Source organism: Cibotium barometz, chromosome 4 (assembly GCF_041138505.1).
Source record: "Cibotium barometz isolate CiBa-2024 chromosome 4, ASM4113850v1, whole genome shotgun sequence".
Lineage (NCBI taxonomy): Eukaryota > Viridiplantae > Streptophyta > Polypodiopsida > Cyatheales > Cibotiaceae > Cibotium > Cibotium barometz.
Genome location: NC_141049.1, coordinates 63,051,819 through 63,070,394, shown reverse-complemented (window position 1 = coordinate 63,070,394; position 18,576 = coordinate 63,051,819). Strand labels below are relative to the sequence as shown.

Here is an 18,576-nt window from a genome sequence, read left to right as displayed (position 1 = left end):
TAAAAAGAAGGCTCTGATAGCAATTTAACATGTGGAAGCTTCATGGTCAAATCGGTAACTTCAATGCTCAGAATTCTTCATGACAAATATAACACACAAAACTGAAGTAGATGTGCAGAAAAATAGAGAGAGAGAGAGAGAGAGAGAGAGAGAGAGAGAGAGAGGGGGGGGGGGGGAGAAGAGGACACAGTATTGGGTCCCAAATACCCTCTATAGGACCCCCACAACAAATGGTGTATTTTCTTTATCAGAATGATGTAAATCCAAAAATAAAGATAAAATCTTGACCTACACTTTCACCTTGTTTGGAGCTTTCCCCTTCGCTATCCTTGCCCTTAGAATGCAAAAACCAGTCGTGAATAATGAGATGAATTTATTGATTTATGGCTGGGCTTTAAACACCCCTTGTCGACTAGATTATAGAAGTCAGCTTGCTAAATATAACCTCACAACTTGCTAAAATAGCATTAAATGATAGTTAAACCAATCATTTCATACCTATGCAAGGGCTAGGCAATATGCTCACCATCTAGATTGCTAGGTAGCCCCTATGCATGCTGTGTGGGGTTCCCCACACCTAGCTGATAGGTTATCTAGGGCCTGGGGCCTTGTCGACTACCTGACTAGAGCCCCTAGGGCTGGCTGACTACCCTCCCAGCCTAAGCCAAGGCTACTAGGCATAGCCTGGGGCCCTCGTTGCCACTTGGGGGTGGTTCTACACCTCTTCCATGCCCACAAAAAGATCCTTAGGCTTTGCCTTGGGTTGGCCCCTTCTCTACATGTAAACCTCCTACATGCATCTACAGATGTCCGACACCCGATCTTGCAGACCAGGATACGCAGATCACCTAGCATCATTCTAAAGGGAGACTCGCATTATGGATTGTCACTGCTTTATGTGCAAGACAATGTACGCCTGACCTCGGACACATAGAGTGAAACCCCGGCTAACTCGTCCCGGACTGGGCTCACATGGGACCAATTTCCACCCCAGGTCCTGCACCTTCTTGTTCAGATATGTATGTGGCATCCAAGTGCAGGATGCACGTGACCCGTTCATGCCGTACATAGCTATGAGGCGTGCTTCATCAAGCCTTTCAAGTTTCAAAAGTCGAAAGCTCACGAGATTTCTTGTGAGTTTTTCTTGTACCGCTACCCTTAAGTTGGGTACCAAGAATTCCATAAGCATGATAGCTTTAGTACCATAGGTTAAACTGAAGGGTGTTGCATTTGTGGCTACTTTGTACACTGTGCAATACACCCAGGCATGGTAAAGGCCCAATTTTCAATGGGCTCTCTAGGGCCACAACACATTGAAAATTAGGCCTTTGGCATGCACATTGCACACAAATGTGGTCCAAACTTGCAAATTTTGGTCACCATCACTCTTGCAATGTTTGGTCACCATCACTCTTGTAATGTTTGGTCGTCGTCACTCTTGAAATGTTTGGTCACCATCATACCACATTTGTGTGCAATGTGCATTGGAGAGACCCAATTTGGAATGGGCTTCCATTGAAAATTAGGCATCCATGCACATTGCACAAAAATGTGGTCCGATGGGGTGACCAAAATTTTCAAGTGTTTACATGGAAGACCCCACCCTCACTCTTAAAAAGTTTGGTCACCATCGGACCACATTTGTGTGCAGTGTATATGCCAAAGGCCCAATTTTCAATGTGTTGTTGTTGCATTCATGGTGGATCATAATGATCAATGAGCAACATGGTTAAGCATAATGATGAGAGATTAGTGTTAAGTAAAATGATATTAGCTTAAATACATGAGATTTAGCATCATGACAAGGTAATGGTGGAGAATGAGAGTGTATCTCTTGTATTAGTGTGTCGCTTTAAATAAGCAAGTTAAAAAATGATTACAATGAGCTAATCAAGATTAGCTACTAATTAGATCCACAAATATCTCCATGATCCTCTCCCATAGAGTCCTCCTTGAATCACTCCATACTCCACTATTTTCACTCCCATGATACTAGCTTTCTTAGATACAAGGTGGGCTGATTGGCAAAACAAGTTTGACCACTTGCAAAAGTAGAGATTATCTAGTAAATGACATTCTACTGAGCCAATGAATATAAGTAACCTTTGATCAAGTCTAGAACATATGCCCCATCATCCCCTAAGGCTAAATACATGAGTATTTTGGTGCATATTTTAACACCCTCCCTCAACAAAATATTCATGGCAACAATGATGATGTTATGATGGCAATGCTAAACCCATTAGGATCTCCTAGTTAGGTTTATGATGTTAGTTATGATGACCTCTTTTGGGTTTACAATTCTAGTTACAACAATAACCATTCTAGTATAACCATGTGAGTGGCTAGTTATGCTTATAATGCATACATTTATGCTTAGAATCTAGAAGTAGCCAACAGGTGGTACTGGCCCTTGTTGATCTATAAGGCCCAATCATCAACATAGTTGGCCTCATATGAGACCTCTTCTTGTTGGACTCCTTCTTCACTTGAATCTCCTTCTACAAGATAGGCCTTTTGAGCCTTATTCCTATAAAAACAATCTTTCACAAGATAATTAGGTTTTCCACAGAAATCACATGATTTGTTTTGAAAGAACCCTTTTTCTTAATTGAACCACTAAAGTAGGCTTCATCTTGGAATGTAGACAAGGTGTTTTGCCTTTTGATCTTCTTTTCCTCTTCTAAAAGAGCTACAGTGATGTCAACTACTAGTGTTGGAGAAGGCAAGTTGGTGAGGGTAGTGACTACGTTGCCATAGTCCTCATGGGGCAAACTTTTTAACAATAATACAATGCATACATCTTCTTCCATATTTAAGTTAATCCCTACAAGCTGTGTGGTTAGGCTTCTCATCAAATTTAGCTAAGAGGAAAGAGGTTCTCCCCTATTTAACTTAAGTTCAAAGAATTAAACTAGAAGGCTGATCTTGGAGCTCTTAGCTTAAGTACCAAACAATGTGTCCAACTCTTCCCAAGCTTCATTTGAAGTGCTTCTTCCATCTATGTGATGGATAAACTGATCACTTATAATCCCAAAGCTATGATAGCAAGAGATTTTTTATCCTTACTAACCCATAATGCTTCTCCCGTCCTAGTGTTAGGCTTTTTCTCCTTCCCATTACCACAATCCTTTTCTCATTACTATAAATTTGATCCTAGTTTGCCATGTATAAAAGCTTGTTCCTTCAAATTTATCTATCTTGGTAGCCATTAGGGAAGATCTTACCTCTCAGAGAGAGGCAATGTCTAGCCCCTTTATAAGAAGTAAATGATTAATGTAAAGATTAATTCCAAATGTTTTAAGTAATGAGCCCTCCCAGAATTAGATATGCATGAGAATAAATGTGGAAAAAAATCTAATTCCAATAGCTAATTCTGACTCCGACAGCTAATTAAGAAAGTTGACTCCGATAGCTGATTCTCACTTTGACAACTGATTCAATGGCTGAATCTGATAAGCTAAGTCTGAGAGATAACTTAGATAGTTGATTCAGACAGCTAAATCCAAGAGCTTATTTAGCCAGCTATAAATAACTGACTCTGAGGGCTGATTCGGACAGCTGATGTAGATAGCTAACTCTGCAAAGTTGATTCAAACACCTGATTTAGATATCTGATTCAGCATTTTGATTCCACATTTGGATTTTGTCAGTTGATGTGGTAAACCTGGCCAAAAATAAATAAACTCAACCAAGAAAGTTAACAATAGATGTGGCAACAAGTGGCGTCTGTCACAACAGAGTAGGTAGGTCATTGGCAATCAATAGCAAGTTGTTGACTATTAGCAGAGGAAAGAAGGTAGGTCAGAGCAAAGCAGGTAGATCATTGGCAGTCAGTAGCAAGTCCTTGACTATCAACGCAGAGCACGTCGTCAAATGTCAACAGTAGGTCATTGTATTATCAACAAGCAGCAGGTTGTCGACCATCAAAGCAGGTCATCGACGAATGTCAGCAGTAGGTCATTGGATTGCTAGTAAGTAGCTGGTTGTCGACCATCAGAGCAGTAGGTCATCTGATTGTCAGTAGAGGTTGTCAATCATCAATAGTAGGTTGTCTAATTCATTCAGTGTTTGTATTGTACCTTGATGCTAATGCTAATATGCTTAATCTCAAATGCCAACTAAAGCAAAGCACCAATCATCTCGAAAGAGGCATGTGGAGCTAATGTAAATAGCCGGAGTGGCACGCAAAGCTGATATTAACAAGCAGAGGTGCATGTGAAGCTAATGTAGACAGATCGAGTTGCATGTGGAGATGATGTAGATATATGGATTTTAGAAGATGAAGTGGTGGCTGGATTAGTGAAGTGTGTGGATCTAAGAGAGAACGGAGCTTTAATGGTGGATGCTATGCAAGTGAGAGAGAGAGAGAGAGAGAGACAATGACACAATGTGTGGGTACAATAGTGTACCTCTTTTTGGTTTTTTGGATAGGTATATAGTACATAGAGTACAATGCCGGGCGGGCAGGCCCAGTGGTCAGGTACATTACCCTTTATTTCCAACAACCTTCCCCCTAAAGGCAATGTGCCCAAAGGTAGAAGAAAAAGAATCAGCTAAGTCTAAGTATGTACAAAGTTGAAGAGACTATACCTATCCAATCCCCATCATCTGTTGCGGCGGCAATGGGCAAACCGCTCTGCTGGAAGACCCTTCGTGAGAAGGTCTGCAGGGTTATCATCAGTGTGTACCTTGACCAGCTCAATGCTCTTGCTGTCAAGTACCTCCCTGATGAAATGATACTTCACCTGTATGTGCTTTGTCTTTGCATGAAAGACAGGGTTCCGTGCTAACATGATAGCACTCTGACTATCACAGTGGAGGACAGGAACCTCAGTAATACCAAGCTCAGTAATCAAACGTGACAGCCATAAGGCCTCTTTGCATGCCTTAGTGGCAGCCACATACTCTACCTCTGTAGTAGATAGTGCAACACACTTTTGCAACCTGGATATCCAAGAGACTGATCCCCTCGTGAAGGTAAATACATACCTTGAGGTGGACTTCCTACATTCCGCATGTCCAGCATAGTCTGCATTCATAAAGCCAATGACGGATGCCTTCTGCTTACCAAAGTAGATGCACAAATCCTTTGTGCCTTTGAGTACCTTTCACTGCTTCCCAGTGCTTCTTGCCAGGGTTTGCCATGTACCTGCTAAATAACCACTCCCACTGCAAAGGCAATGTCAAGACGTGTAGCAACCATAGCACACATCAAACTACCAACAGCTGAAGCATATGGAATCTTGGCCATTTCAGCCTTCTTATCATCAGATGTAGGGTTGTCCTCTGCACTAAGTTTCACATATGGAGGCAATGGAACCCCAATCGCTTTCCCCCCCTACATATGGAAACGCTACAAAACCTTGGATACATACTCCTTCTAGGAGGACAGATAGAGAAGCCCCTTTGGTCTATCCTTGAGTATCCGCATCCCAAGAATATGATTTGCATCACCAAGATCCTTCATGTCAAAGTTGCCATGTAGACTTTGCTTCAAAGAGTCCAAGGCATGAACATCCTTGCCTGCAATCAGCATGTCATCCACATACAAGACCAAGATAATCAGGCTGCCATCTACTATCTTCTTGGTGTATAAGCAGTGATCCACTCCTGTGAAAGCCCTGAGACTGCATGAATGTATCAAACTGTGATACCATTCTCGAGGTGCTTGTTTCAGCCCATACAAACTCCTCTTGAGTTTACATACCATCTGCTCTTTGCCCTTTGCCACAAAACCCTCATGCTACTGCATATATATGTCCTCATGTAGATCACCATGTAAGAATGCAGTCTTTACATCCATCTGGATGAGTTCCATATCCTCGGCTTCAACCAAGCCCAAGATGGTTCTCAAAGTAGTCATCTTGACTACAGGAGAGAAGATCTCATCAAAGTCAATCCCATGTTCCTGCCTTTGCAACCAGCCGTGCTTTGTACTTTGGCGAGGAACCAAAAGTGACTTTCATCTTATAAACCCACTTGCATGGAAGAATCTTCTGCCCTTTAGGCAGATGCACCAAATACCAAGTACCATTCTTTTCAAGAGATTCCATCTCTCTGACAGCATAGCTTTGAACCACTTCTTGCTATCCTGTCTAGTCATTGCTTCCTTAAAGCATGACGGCTCACCACAGTCAGTTACCATGACATAATCAGCAGCATACTGAGCACCAAGAACAAACCTATCAGGTGGTTTTGAATGTCGGGTCGACCTACGAAGCGAAGGTTCAACATTTTGCGGGCTGTGGGGCCTGCAAATCTGCATTTACAGCTTGTTGTCCTAAAATTTCAGCATGCTGAGACTGTGGGGCATCATGGGCAATACCTTGCCGACCATTCTCAGCATCATTCCCTGCATTTTTAGGGTCATTTATAGCAGGTATTTGCTGCTATCTATACTGGGCACAATCTGCTGTCCAATAGGTATATCTTCCCTGAAAACAACCCTTCTAACCTCCTCTGTCTTTTCGGGCTGCTTATGCATGCGATCTTCACGGAAGTTTACATCATTGCTGCGTACTATTTTCTTTTTCTCGGGATCCCATAACCTGTACCCCATTTCACCCTCATCACCATATTCTAGGAAAATGCATTTGCAGGACTTTGGCTGAAGTTTGTGTGACTGATTAATCAAGTGAACGACTGTCATAACAGCCTCTGCCCAAAAACCATGGGGTAATGCAGCATGAGACAGCATAGTACGGACCTTATCCTGAATGGTCCGATTCATATGCTCTACAACTCCATTCTGGGGTGGATTATGAGGGACAGTGAGCTCCCTCTTTATCCCTTTGCTATCACAAAAGTCCTAAAAGGCTTTGGACACGTATTCCCCCACCATTTTCAGAGCGAAGACACTTAAATGTCTTACCAATCATGTTCTCAACCAATGCCAGGAATTTCTTAAATTTTTCAAGAACCTCAGTCTTACTACCAATAGGATACACCCAGACTTTTCATGTAGCATCATCGAACAAAGGTGACAAAGCATTTCTTTCCCCCTAGATATAACCCTGGAATCTGACACACATCTGAATGTACTAGCTCTAAAGGCAAAGATTTCAATGAATGAGACTTTTTATGTGAAGTCTGTGCATGTTTACCATAAACACAATGATCACAGTGCTCAAAATGAGCATATCCAAACAAGTAAGTACTTTCATTCCAGTCTGACTCATGTGTCCCAACCGGCCATGCCACAAGGAAACACTTGGCTGCTTGGTCACGGCAACAACATGGTCACGCACACTAGATACAATCACTCTTTGAACCTCTGGCAATAACCCTAGATCCCTTACAGATCTTCCATTTCCCATCACCAAAGGTGGTATGAAAACCATCATCATCTAGCTGCCAGTACTGATCAAGCTCTTCTTGAGCTGGGGTACATGCCATACATTCTGAAGAGTAAAGACAGATCCATGCTGAAACTGCAACTGCACACTGCCAATGCCTGCAATGTCACATGCATAGTTGATCCAAGTATGCATGTCATCATCCGTATCTACTACCAAGGCATGTGCACTGAAGCAAGAAGAGCTATCATCAGTCTTCTTACTCTTTCCTCTCTTTCTTCCACTTAAAGCATTCTCGCTTAAAGTGTCCTTTCTTGCCACAATGGTGGCACTCCACATCTTTCCCACGAGATTTACTGCGTCCTTTGCTTTCAGATTTCCCCCTCTACTGAGACCTGCCTCTAGTATGCAAAGCACTGGACGACTTGTTAGATGCATTGTTCTACCGATTCATCTCTTCCATAAGTAGAGAACTCTCTACATCAGAGTACAGCAGCATAGCATTCGAGTTGCTCATGGCTATCTTGAAAGTATCTAGCTTTCAGGTAGAGTATATAACAGAAAAGTAGCCTTGAACTCATCATCGATATTGAACTTCAAGTCAACCAGCTGGCTGAAAATGGAATTAAACTCACTGAGGTGTACAGACATGGCTATCCCCTCCTTGTTTGCATGTATAAGCATCAAACAACCAATGCCAAGCTCGAATCAAATGCCAAGCTCAAGAATGAGCTCTCAAGTATCCAATGATGGTCCTGGAGTTGCCAATGATGAAGGACATGATCAAGATAGTGGGCTGATCTGCCTGTAGCCAAGATCTGTATACATTGTCCTCAGAAAACAGCCTCTGTGTTTTCAATTTTAGACATACCTGCACTCCAAACCAGCTCACAAGCTCTTCTACAAAGTCGTAGAGCTCAAAGCGAGCTTCGTTTTCATAAAAAAAGTTTTTGAATCCGAGTTTTTTAGCTCAAGTTATGAGCAAAGCAGTGACCTGTGGTCAATCTGTCCAGAACTGAGATAGACTCATGGCTGCTAACATGATGGCGCCTTGCTAGTTGGGAGGGCTAGAAGGCTACAATGACTCAATGCTAATGTGGGGGGGTCCCAAATAACCCTCCCAAGCTCCCTCTTGAAGCTCAGAGGCAATGGTAATGCTTATGCTTTCACAAGAAGCAAAGAGACATGGCTGTCCTGTTTCCAGCTTGAAGTGCTCTTCCAAAAGAGCTCAAGACACACTCAATAATGCCCCAGCTCTACCCTGATGAGGTTCAGAGGTGCCCTAATAGATGCCAAAGCAAATGAGATCAAGACAAACCTCAATGAAGAGCTGTCATAGCTGCAAGCTTTCAAGCTGACTGCTGCACCCCTGCTGCGCAAGCTCCTGCTCCCGAATCGAGAGCTCTGATACCAATTTGAAGTGTGCGGATCGAAGAGAGAATGGAGCTTCAATGGTGGATGGTATGCAGGTGAGAGAGAGAGAGAGAGAGAGAGAGAGAGAGAGAGAGAGAGACAATGACATAGTGTGTGGGTACAATAGTGTACCTCTTTTTGGTTTTCTGGATAGGTATATAGTACATAGAGTACAATGCCGGGTGGGCAAGCCCAGTGGTCAGGTACATTGCCTTTATTTCCAACAATTAGTCCACTTGCAGAAGAGATGGTTCCTCAATAATATCTTAAATCAGTATCCCCAAAACTTCATAATCGTAATATTGAATTTTAAAACAGAATTCCTTGAATTCTGTAACCTTGATCCTCAGATCAAATCCAAGGGTCTTAACTTAGTTTCAGATTTGGTGGGAGATTTGAGTGTATTTTCCTGGACTGGTCACATCTTCTTTCCTCGAAACTGGCGAAAGAGTTTGGTCTTGGTTATAGTCTGATTCAGGGTTCGAGTCTGATAAGGTTCTTTCTGAACTATTTTTCTCAAAAAGGGGGTGATATTTCAATTACTATTTTACTGAATTTCATTCATTGAATATTCACTTAATTGATTTCTAAATTAATCACGAATTCTAATGAGGAATAATTTAATCATTTATCTGAATATTTTGACTTCGATAGATTTCTTGAATTTTCTCTTTACAATCAGAGTGAATATTTCAACTTCGATAGATTTCCTGAATTTTCTCTTTACGATCCAAGTGAATATAAAACGATAGAAATTCCTCTCTCGAGTATTTACTTATTCACTTATCAAATACTCATAGAAATTAAACATAGAATTAAAGAGAATTCTAATATAAAAATTCTTTATGCATCTATTTATGCATAAAATCCAACTTCAATAGAAATAACACTTTTATATGAAAGAAAATCTTTTTATGCATCTATTTATGCATAAAATAAATTTAATAGGAATAACACTTTTAAAATAAAAAGAATTTCTTTATGCATCTTTTTATGCATAGAAATTAAATTCAATGAAAATAACACTTTTATAATAAAAAAATTTCCAATATGCATCTTTCTATGCATAGAAATAAAATTTAATGAAAATAACATATCTCTTTTATCATTCAGTGCTTTGTGCAACTACAATAAGATAAGTTACAAGAAGCGTAGCCACGCTTGAAAAATAATGTTAACTAGAGTGGTAAACATACCCCCCTCCCTCATTCAAGTCCGTTCCTTGGAGCTGGCCACATCTAGCAGTAGTAGATAAAATAGGTTCTGACAAAATCGCGGCAATGGAAGACTCAATAGCTGGTCTAGAAAGTATTCTCCATCATGTCTTCAAAATTTTGGAGGCACCACGCTGGCATCCACATGATGCGCTCGTAGTAGCCAAAGATCTACTTCAGTGTTGGCCTTTTGTTGATGTTGAAGGCCAATCCTTCGTGCCTTCATGGTAGTGGTTCCAGTCGAGGAATGCCTCCAGCAGCATGATGATGAGGTTGAAAAATCGAATAGTGGCAACCACCACAGGATCGGGGACCTGATCATATCTTCGGATGAAATTTTGGATGCGCTTTAACATGCTCTCTTCTGTGCATGGCTACTAGGGTGTTGGAGAAGCGAACCAATGGGAAGTTGAATAGTAGCTTGGGGTTCTTTCTCTTCTCCTCGTGGAATAGGTTCCAGGCCCATCTTTGTTCTGATTGGCAAGTACTTGGGGTTGATTCAAAGGGGGTGCGGTGCCTTTTAGTAATTCTCCTAGATGTACGGCTTCAGTAAGAATGGGCGCCTCTAGGCCACAGCTGCTCGCCCATAAGATTGAATGCGGGGCCAGCAGAGCGGTGGGTGGCCAATGGTAGCCGCCTCTTTGTCAGGGGGATGCTTTTGCTTCCATCTATTATGCTTTGCATCAATGTATGGATGCAGGACATGGATGTCCATGTGCGATCCATGACCCGTGTGAGCGGTGCCACCTGGAGCTATCAACCGAGCAGGATTTGTATTGCCTGCTCGAACTCCATTCTGTCGTGTGGGTCATGCTAGTTCAGTGGGTTAAGCAGAGGGTCGACTGTTATATGCACATTATATTTCTGTCGTGTGGGTCATGCTAGTTCAGTGGGTTAAGCAGAGGGTCGAGTGTTAAAAGCAGAGGGTCGACTGTTATATGCACGTTATATGTGCATAAACTATAGGAGGCTAACCCACCCTAGGCATGTGAGCATGGGAGCATGGGAACATGCTCTAGTGGGACAAGGGTTAGGTCTTACCTTGGGTTAAGGTCAGGGTCAGGCAACCAAGGGTTACACATGGAAATGGAGAGTGGTCAAGAGTCACTTAAGGCCCTCCTATATAATAGGGGCATGGGGCACTCTCAAGGGATGTCCTCTTGTGTAGAGCATTATATCTAGTCTCTTGTCATTTCATGCTAGAGCTATTTATGTGTGCACCCTTGGGCTTGGGGTGGTTGTTGTTGGGTGGATGAGTATATGCCTGGTTTATGCATGTTTATGCATAGTGATTAGCTAGAGATATCTTTAGGGTTTTAACAGTGGTATCAGAGCGGCCTCTTGTTAATTTTTGATGGTTTTTTTTCTCCTCTTAATTTTCTCTCATTAATCCAAATTTTTTAGCATTTTTCAATTAAATTTTAACATTTACTAAGGAAAAAAATATCTTTTAGTTTGTTTTGGTGGCCTATGCATTGGGAATGTCAATATGGCGGTCAAAACAGGGTGCTTCTTAACTTGGATGGACGTATTGACATCATGCGGGGAAATTCCATGAGTGGAAATGCTATTTTTATTTATTTTTATGGTTAAAATAAGCATTTTACATATTTTTTACCAAAGTACCACACATGCTATTGCAGATAGTTTTTGGAAGAAAGGATTCCCTAAATTTCTATAATTTTTAAGAAATTTTTTCTAATTTTTTAGAAATTTTTCCTAATTATTTAAGAATTTTTAAGAGAATTTTTATGGTAAAAAAGGCATTTTTAATGCATTTTTGCAGGTTTCTCATGGGTATGCCATTAATTTTCTACTAATTTTTTGCTGAATTTTCGTAGGGGGCAGCATGTTGATGCATCAAGTTCTCGCCCGTGTGGCATAATTTCCATCTCTCAAATCTGAATTTTCCTTCATTTTCTCTCTTCCGCGCGTGTGAACACCTCTTAGGTAGAAAGATTTGATTAATATTAATCATAATTAAATAATGATTAGTGTGTAATCAAAATTATACATTAATCTCTCTGTTGAACCGAGAAGAGATGAGAGAGATGGTGGAGAAGGGAGTTGAGATGGAGAAAGGGGAAGTGAGGAAGGGAAGTTGAGGGTCCCCCCACTCCCATTCTCGTGATCGCACACCAGGGGGGGTTTTTTTTGCTTCCATCTGTGATGCTTTGCGCATCAATGTATGGATGCAAGACATGGATGTCCATGCGATCCGTGACCCGTGTGAGCGGCGCCGTGCCTGGAGTTGTCGACCGAGCAGGATTTGTATTGCTTGCTCGAACTCTGTTCTGTCGAGTGGGTCACGCAAGTTCAGTGGGTTGAGCAGAGGGTCGACTGTTATATGCACATTATACTAAGAGCCTAACCCACCCTAGCATGTGAGCATGGGAGCATGGGAACATGCTCTAGCAGGACAAGGGTTAGGTCTAACCTTGGGTTGTAGTTAGGGTCAGGCAACCAAGGGTCACACATGGAAATGGAGAGTCAAGTGTCACTTAAGGCCCTCCTATATAATAGGGACATGGAGCACTCTCAAGGGATGTTCTCTTGTGTAGAGAGCATTATATCTAGTCTCTTGTCATTTCATGCTAGAGCTATGTGCTGCTGGAGTGAAGTCATATCTCTAGGTAGTATGGGGGACACCAAGGTAAGGTATGTGGTACTTCATTGTATTTATGTGTGCACCCTTGGGCTTGTGGTTGGGTGGATGAGTATATGCCTGGTTTATGCAAATTTATGCATAGTGATTAGCCAGAGATATCTTTAGGGTTTTAACAGTGGTATCATAGCGGTCTCTAGTTAATTTTTGATGTTTTTTTTCTCCTCTTAATTTTCTCTCATTATTCCAAATTTTTTAAGTAAATTTTAACATTTATTAAGGCAAAAAAATATCTTTTCGTTTGTTTTGGTGGCCTATACATTGGGAATGTCAATATGGCAGTCAAAACAGGGTGCTTCTCAACTTGGATGGATGTATTGATGTGCACGGAAATTTCATGAGTGGAAATGCTATTTTTATGGTTAAAATAAGCATTTTACATATTTTTTATGAAAGTACCACACATGCTATTGCAGCCTAAATTTCTACAATTTTTTAGAAATTTTTCCTAATTATCTAAGAAATTTTAAGAGAATTTTTATGGTAAAAAATACATTTTTAATGCTTTTTTACAGGTTTCTTGTGGGTACGCTATCAATTTTCTACCGACTTTCTGCTGAATTTTAGTAGGGGGCAGCATGTTGATGCATCAAGTTCTCTCTCGTGTGCATGACATAATTTCTTTCTCTCAAATCTGAATTTTCCTTCGTTTTCTCTCTCCCGCGCGTGTGAACACCTCTTAGGTGGGAAGATTTGATTAATACTAATCATAATTAAAGAATGATTAATGTATAATCAAAATTATCCATTAATCTCTTTGTTAAACCGAGAAGAGATGAGAGAGATGGTGGAGAAGGGAGTTGAGATGGAGAAAGGGGAAGTGAGGAAGGGAAGTTGAGGCTCCCCCCACTCCCATTCGTAATCGTGCACCACTGGGGGGAGGATTTTTTTTCTAGCCGCCAGCGCACAGCCCCCCTTGCAATTCTTCCTATTAAAAAAAATAAAAAAGCTTTGAAGCTTTTGAATAAAGCTTTTCATAAAAAAAATTCAAATTCATGATATTTTTTAAAAAACAAATCATGTTGAGCCCTTTGGCCTTTGGGGTCCAATTTTTTTTTTACCTTTCAAATTCTGGAGTTTTTTGTCTCTTCATTTTCTGCAAGCCTTGGCTATCTGCATTCCGGGGTGACCATTCGGGTTCCGAAATTTTTTTGACTATTCGTGTTCTAATACGTTCTATAAAAATTCTAAAATATATATATATATATAATTTTATGGAAAATTAGACAAAGGTTATTTCTAATTTTTGGAATATCTGGGTATGTCAATTGGCATCTAGCGTGTCTATTCGGGCGCCCGTTACTGTTCGAATTCCTTAAAAAAAACTATTTTTTACCTAGAAAATTAATAATTCTATTAAAATTGGAGATTTTATTTGGATTTGAGAATTGTCAGGCGGAATTGAAAAATTTCATGAGGATCAATGGGATTCTTGAGGTAATTTTTTTAATAATTACCAAACTTAGAAAAAATCTAGAAATCATTTTAGAAATCCTAAAAATTGGTATTTTTAAAATATCAATTATATTTTGTCAAATTTTATTGCTAAAATTTTTTGGAAAATTTTAGATTTGGAGTGCCATAAGATAGAATTTGGTGGATTTCAAAATTAGTAAATTTTGAGGCCCTAGAAAAATAGAAAAATAGAAAAATAGAAAAATTAGAAAAATTAGAAAAATTAGAAAAAATCATGATAATTCTTTTTTCTCAAGAATTTAATATTTTCAGGGGATATTTAGTGTTGAAGTATTTACGTACTGACATTAGATAGCTGCAGGTTATTCGCATATAATTAATGCAAGTGTGCCTCATATTTATAGTTATTTCCATTTGGATTAATTCTAGACGATGTTTCCATGATTTTTTTTACCGTTGTTTAGCCACCAAATGCTAATTAAAGCATTTTTTCTTATGTGCAGTTCTAGCAAATTGATTTGCTAGATCATTTTGGTCAAGAGTGGACAAGTGAAGTTGGTTTGAGTGAATCGTGATTTTTGAAGAACCTTATTACCATGGCTCATATTGACTTCTCAATCAATGATAATGTCGATGAGATAAGTGATCATCCTAACTCAAGTAGGGAAGATCCTGAATTCCAAGTTGAAGAAGAGGAGGCTATTGGAAAGAGTGAATTTTGGAAGTGACAGAGCGTCTAGAGGCAACTATTGCCAAATGCCATGATGAGATGGAGTCACTGAAGATGCAGATCTTGACTTTGCAAAAAGCTCTTTTGGCGGCACCTCATAATCCTACCAAAGTAGTTGCTCCATCGTTTACACCAAAGGTGTACGGCAGTGAGAAAAAGGAGAAGACTCGAGAATGCATAAATGCTTGGCTCAATAGGTGGACTACACACTTTGCCTTTCATCCATTCACTGATGCAAAAGCTGCAGATGGCGCAAGGGTTATTGAAAGGAAAGGCATTAACTTGGTGGAAGGATCTCAAAGAAGATTCCATTCCTACCACTTGTCAAAGTTTCAAGGAAGATTTCAAAAAAGAGTTTGTCCAACCAGAGGATGAATTCAAAATAATTGCCAAGCTTGTTAAAAATAGCATGGGAAATCAGTCCTTAACAATTATAAGCAGAAGTTTAGACAATTGGCTGCCAAAGCCAAGTTTGATGATCATACCTTGTGTGGGATTTTCATCAATGGTCTACCTCATGACTATCAATACAAGGTTAAAAAATGCAAGGTCAAAACAGTTGAGGATGCTATTCAGGAGGCAGCTCAAGTTTTTCATAAGACTATGGTTAGTGCTAACACATCAAAACCATCGTCTACTGAAAAGAAATCCACGTTCACTTTTTCAAATAGTGGACAAAAAAGAAAGTTGGTTTTCACACCAAAACCAAAAAATTTTGACAACACCAACAAGAAGCAAAAATTTATGAGCAAGGATAATATCACATGTTTCAAATGCAAGGAAAATGGACATACGAAGAAATTATGTCTTTTGAATGGAGCTACAGCACCTTTGGTGCCTGGACAAAAGGCGGCACCGAAGAAGTTTATACCAAAGAAATCTGTGCACATTACATAACTTCAAAGTAAATTTTTTGAAGTCAATATTACGCATCTTGAAGGAAGCCAATGTTCAAATTGTATTTTCAATAAAGACGTTTTTGTTCCAAATGAATTATTTCGTGTTTATGGATCAATAAATGGACATCACATTCATATTTTGTTTGATCCTGGTAGTACTCACAATTTTATTGACTACATTGTGGTATAGAGGATGAAGCTGGAAACCACACAAAATGATCACATGTACAAGGTCAAGATGGCTGGAGGACAAGTCCAATTCTAGGACAAGAAGGTGTCAAAACTATCATTAGACATCCAATTGTACTCAAATAGGCTTGATTTTCATGTCATGAGCTTGGGTCATGTAGACATCATTTTAGGGATGGAATGGTTTCATCAAAAAAATAAGGATTTTTATGTTGATTGGGTTAAACATTTGATGTCTTTCCATCACAAAGGAAACCTTGTTACTCTTAAGGGAAACATTGTTGTACCCAATGAAACTTTTATTAATGAGCTTAAGTTAATGGAAAAAAAATAACTATGAACTTTTCTAATTAGTTATGGATCGAGTGTCTTCATGTGTTCATTTTGATGTAAATATTATTTCTTTGGATAATTGGGAAAGTAAAGTGTTAAACTCCATTAAGAGCAAATGTCAGGATGTATTTCCTGATGAGTTACCTCACGGATTACCTCCTAAACGAGAGGTGGACCATAAAATTGAGCTAGTGTCGAGTGCAGAACCTGTTAGTATTCCTCCATATTGGCTTAGCCAGACTGAGGAAGCCGAGGTAGCAAAGCAACTAGCTAAATACTTGAGGATGGGTTAGATTAGACCAAGTAAGTCTCCTTGGGGTGCACGAGTTCTCCTAGTTAAGAATAAAGATCAAGGTACCTAGCAGATGTGTATTGATTACAAACGTCTTAACAAGGTTACAATTAAGAACAAATACCCATTGCCTAGATCAGACAATCTTATTGATAGGTTGCAAGGAGCTAAGTATTTCACAAAGCTTGATTTACGAACCGGTAATCATCAGATCCGTATTGCAAAGGAAGATGTTCCTAAAACTGCTTTTAGGACATGTTATGACCATTATGAATTTTTAGTGTTACCTTTTGGTCTCACTAATGCACCAGCAACTTTCCAACAGATCATGAATGATATATTTCAAGATCTATTAGGAAAATTCGTGATGGTTTTCTTAGATGATATTTTGATATACAGTAAAACTTTGGCTAAGCAACATGAGGATTATCTTAAAGAGGTTCTAGGACAGCTTAGGAAGGAGAAATTGTATTGTAAGTTATCTAAGTGTGATTTCTTCAAAAAGGAATTGTTATACTTGGGTCATAAGATCTCTCGAGATGGCTTAAGTATGGATTTGGATCGGATCCAAAAGGTTTTGGAATGGCCAGTTCCGTGTACGGTCAAATAGTTAAGATCTTTCTTAGGTTTTGTGGTATTTCTTCGAAAATCTGTCAAGGATTATTGGAAGTTGATAATGCCTTTTACCAACCTTCTTACCAACCTTCTTAAGGGTAAAAATAAGAAGTCTAATTCTCCGATATTAAGTGGAATGAGAAGCTATAGGAAACTTTCAATAATTTGAAATATAAAGTTCGAGATGCTCCTGTGTTAGCCTTACTAGATCCTAGCAAGCCTTACATTGTTGAGACTAATGCTAGTGATTTTCCGGTAGGCGTAGCTTTGTTCTAGGATGGGAAGCCTGTGATCTTCGAGAGTAAGAAACTCAACGATGCACAGACTAGGTACCCAGTTCAGGAGAAAGAGTTATATGCAATCATTTATGCTTGAAAGACATGGAGACAGTATCTCTACGGGTCTCAGTTTATGGTCTTGATAGATCATTAGTCGTTGTAGTTCATTTGTGATCAATCGGACTTGAAAGGTAGAAAGGTCAAATGGGCTGAATAGTAATGTTAGCCTACCTATGCAAAAAGGAATTAAGAAAAAAAAAACAAAATTAAGGTACAAATTAACAAAAAGAGTCTAGGTTTAAGCAAAAACCCTCGTGATTAGGGTCTTTAATCACCCAAATAACAAGTAATCCTACTCTAAACACAAAGCTATACATGAATCTTAACAAAAACATCAAAATACAACAAAAAACCAAAAAATTGCATGCCAAAGAGCCTACCTCACACTAGGCTATGGGAGCTCCGTCAGATTCGAATCAAAGATGGCGTAGACAAGTAGAACATGGCGCTCCTCGGGCAGCAGTGCCAAAAATGTTAAGGAAAGCCTACCCTAACTGTGTCGTTGAAAGTTACCTATCCACCGAGCTTGAGCATGGCTCAAGAGCTCCACCGCCATCCTCCTGCACTTGTTGTCACACCGAGGTGGTTGCTCTAATCCAATGGGTAATGCAAGCTCTCTCGTGTGGAAGATCATGTGGGATCTCCACGGAAGAGGATCACGTTGGTTAGACTAATCATGAGAGAGAGAGAGAGAGAGAGAGAGAGAGGAAGCAAGAGGGAACAAGTGATTAGCACTAATCGCTCCCAGACCCTAACCCTAAGCACACCACACATGCTAGATTAGAGTTGCAAGAGAGAGGGAGAGAGAGACAACACTCCACTTCTATTGCACAAATGGGAGAATGAGTTATAAACAAGAGAAATTGGCTCTTATAGTTCCAAACCTTTTCCCACTAGGCCACCTGAGAGTAAGTGACCCAGGGTGCCCGAAACATAGTTACAAGGCCTTTCTCAATGGTTTAGCCAATTGACCAAGATCCTCTTGTCTGTCCTTTTAAGCTCGATACTTGGGAGCATCTTTAGGGTGTTTCCCTCATCAAATGACAAGATTTACAATATAGCACGAGCACCCATTAGCGTGCGGGCATAGTTGTCATAGGAATGTGTTAGCCAATATATGGTTAACAGTGGATTTTCATGTAGCTTGATCGAGTTACACAGAATATTTGAAATT

The 18,576-nt window shown here is 39.9% G+C and overlaps 1 protein-coding gene across 1 annotated transcript in view; it reads right to left on the bottom strand.

Moving 5' to 3' along the window:
* Positions 1-5,155: 5,155 nt before the first annotated feature.
* WDR55 (transducin family protein / WD-40 repeat family protein) overlaps positions 5,156-18,576 on the bottom strand; it is a 106,481-nt gene continuing 93,060 nt past the window's right edge. The window contains exons 12-15 of the mRNA XM_086794313.1: positions 6,403-6,551; positions 6,273-6,355; positions 6,035-6,166; positions 5,156-5,341 (exon numbers count right to left, since the gene is read on the bottom strand). Coding sequence (XP_086650439.1) covers positions 5,156-5,341; positions 6,035-6,166; positions 6,273-6,355; positions 6,403-6,551 — 550 coding nt within the window. The remainder of the gene's footprint in view (positions 5,342-6,034; positions 6,167-6,272; positions 6,356-6,402; positions 6,552-18,576) is intronic.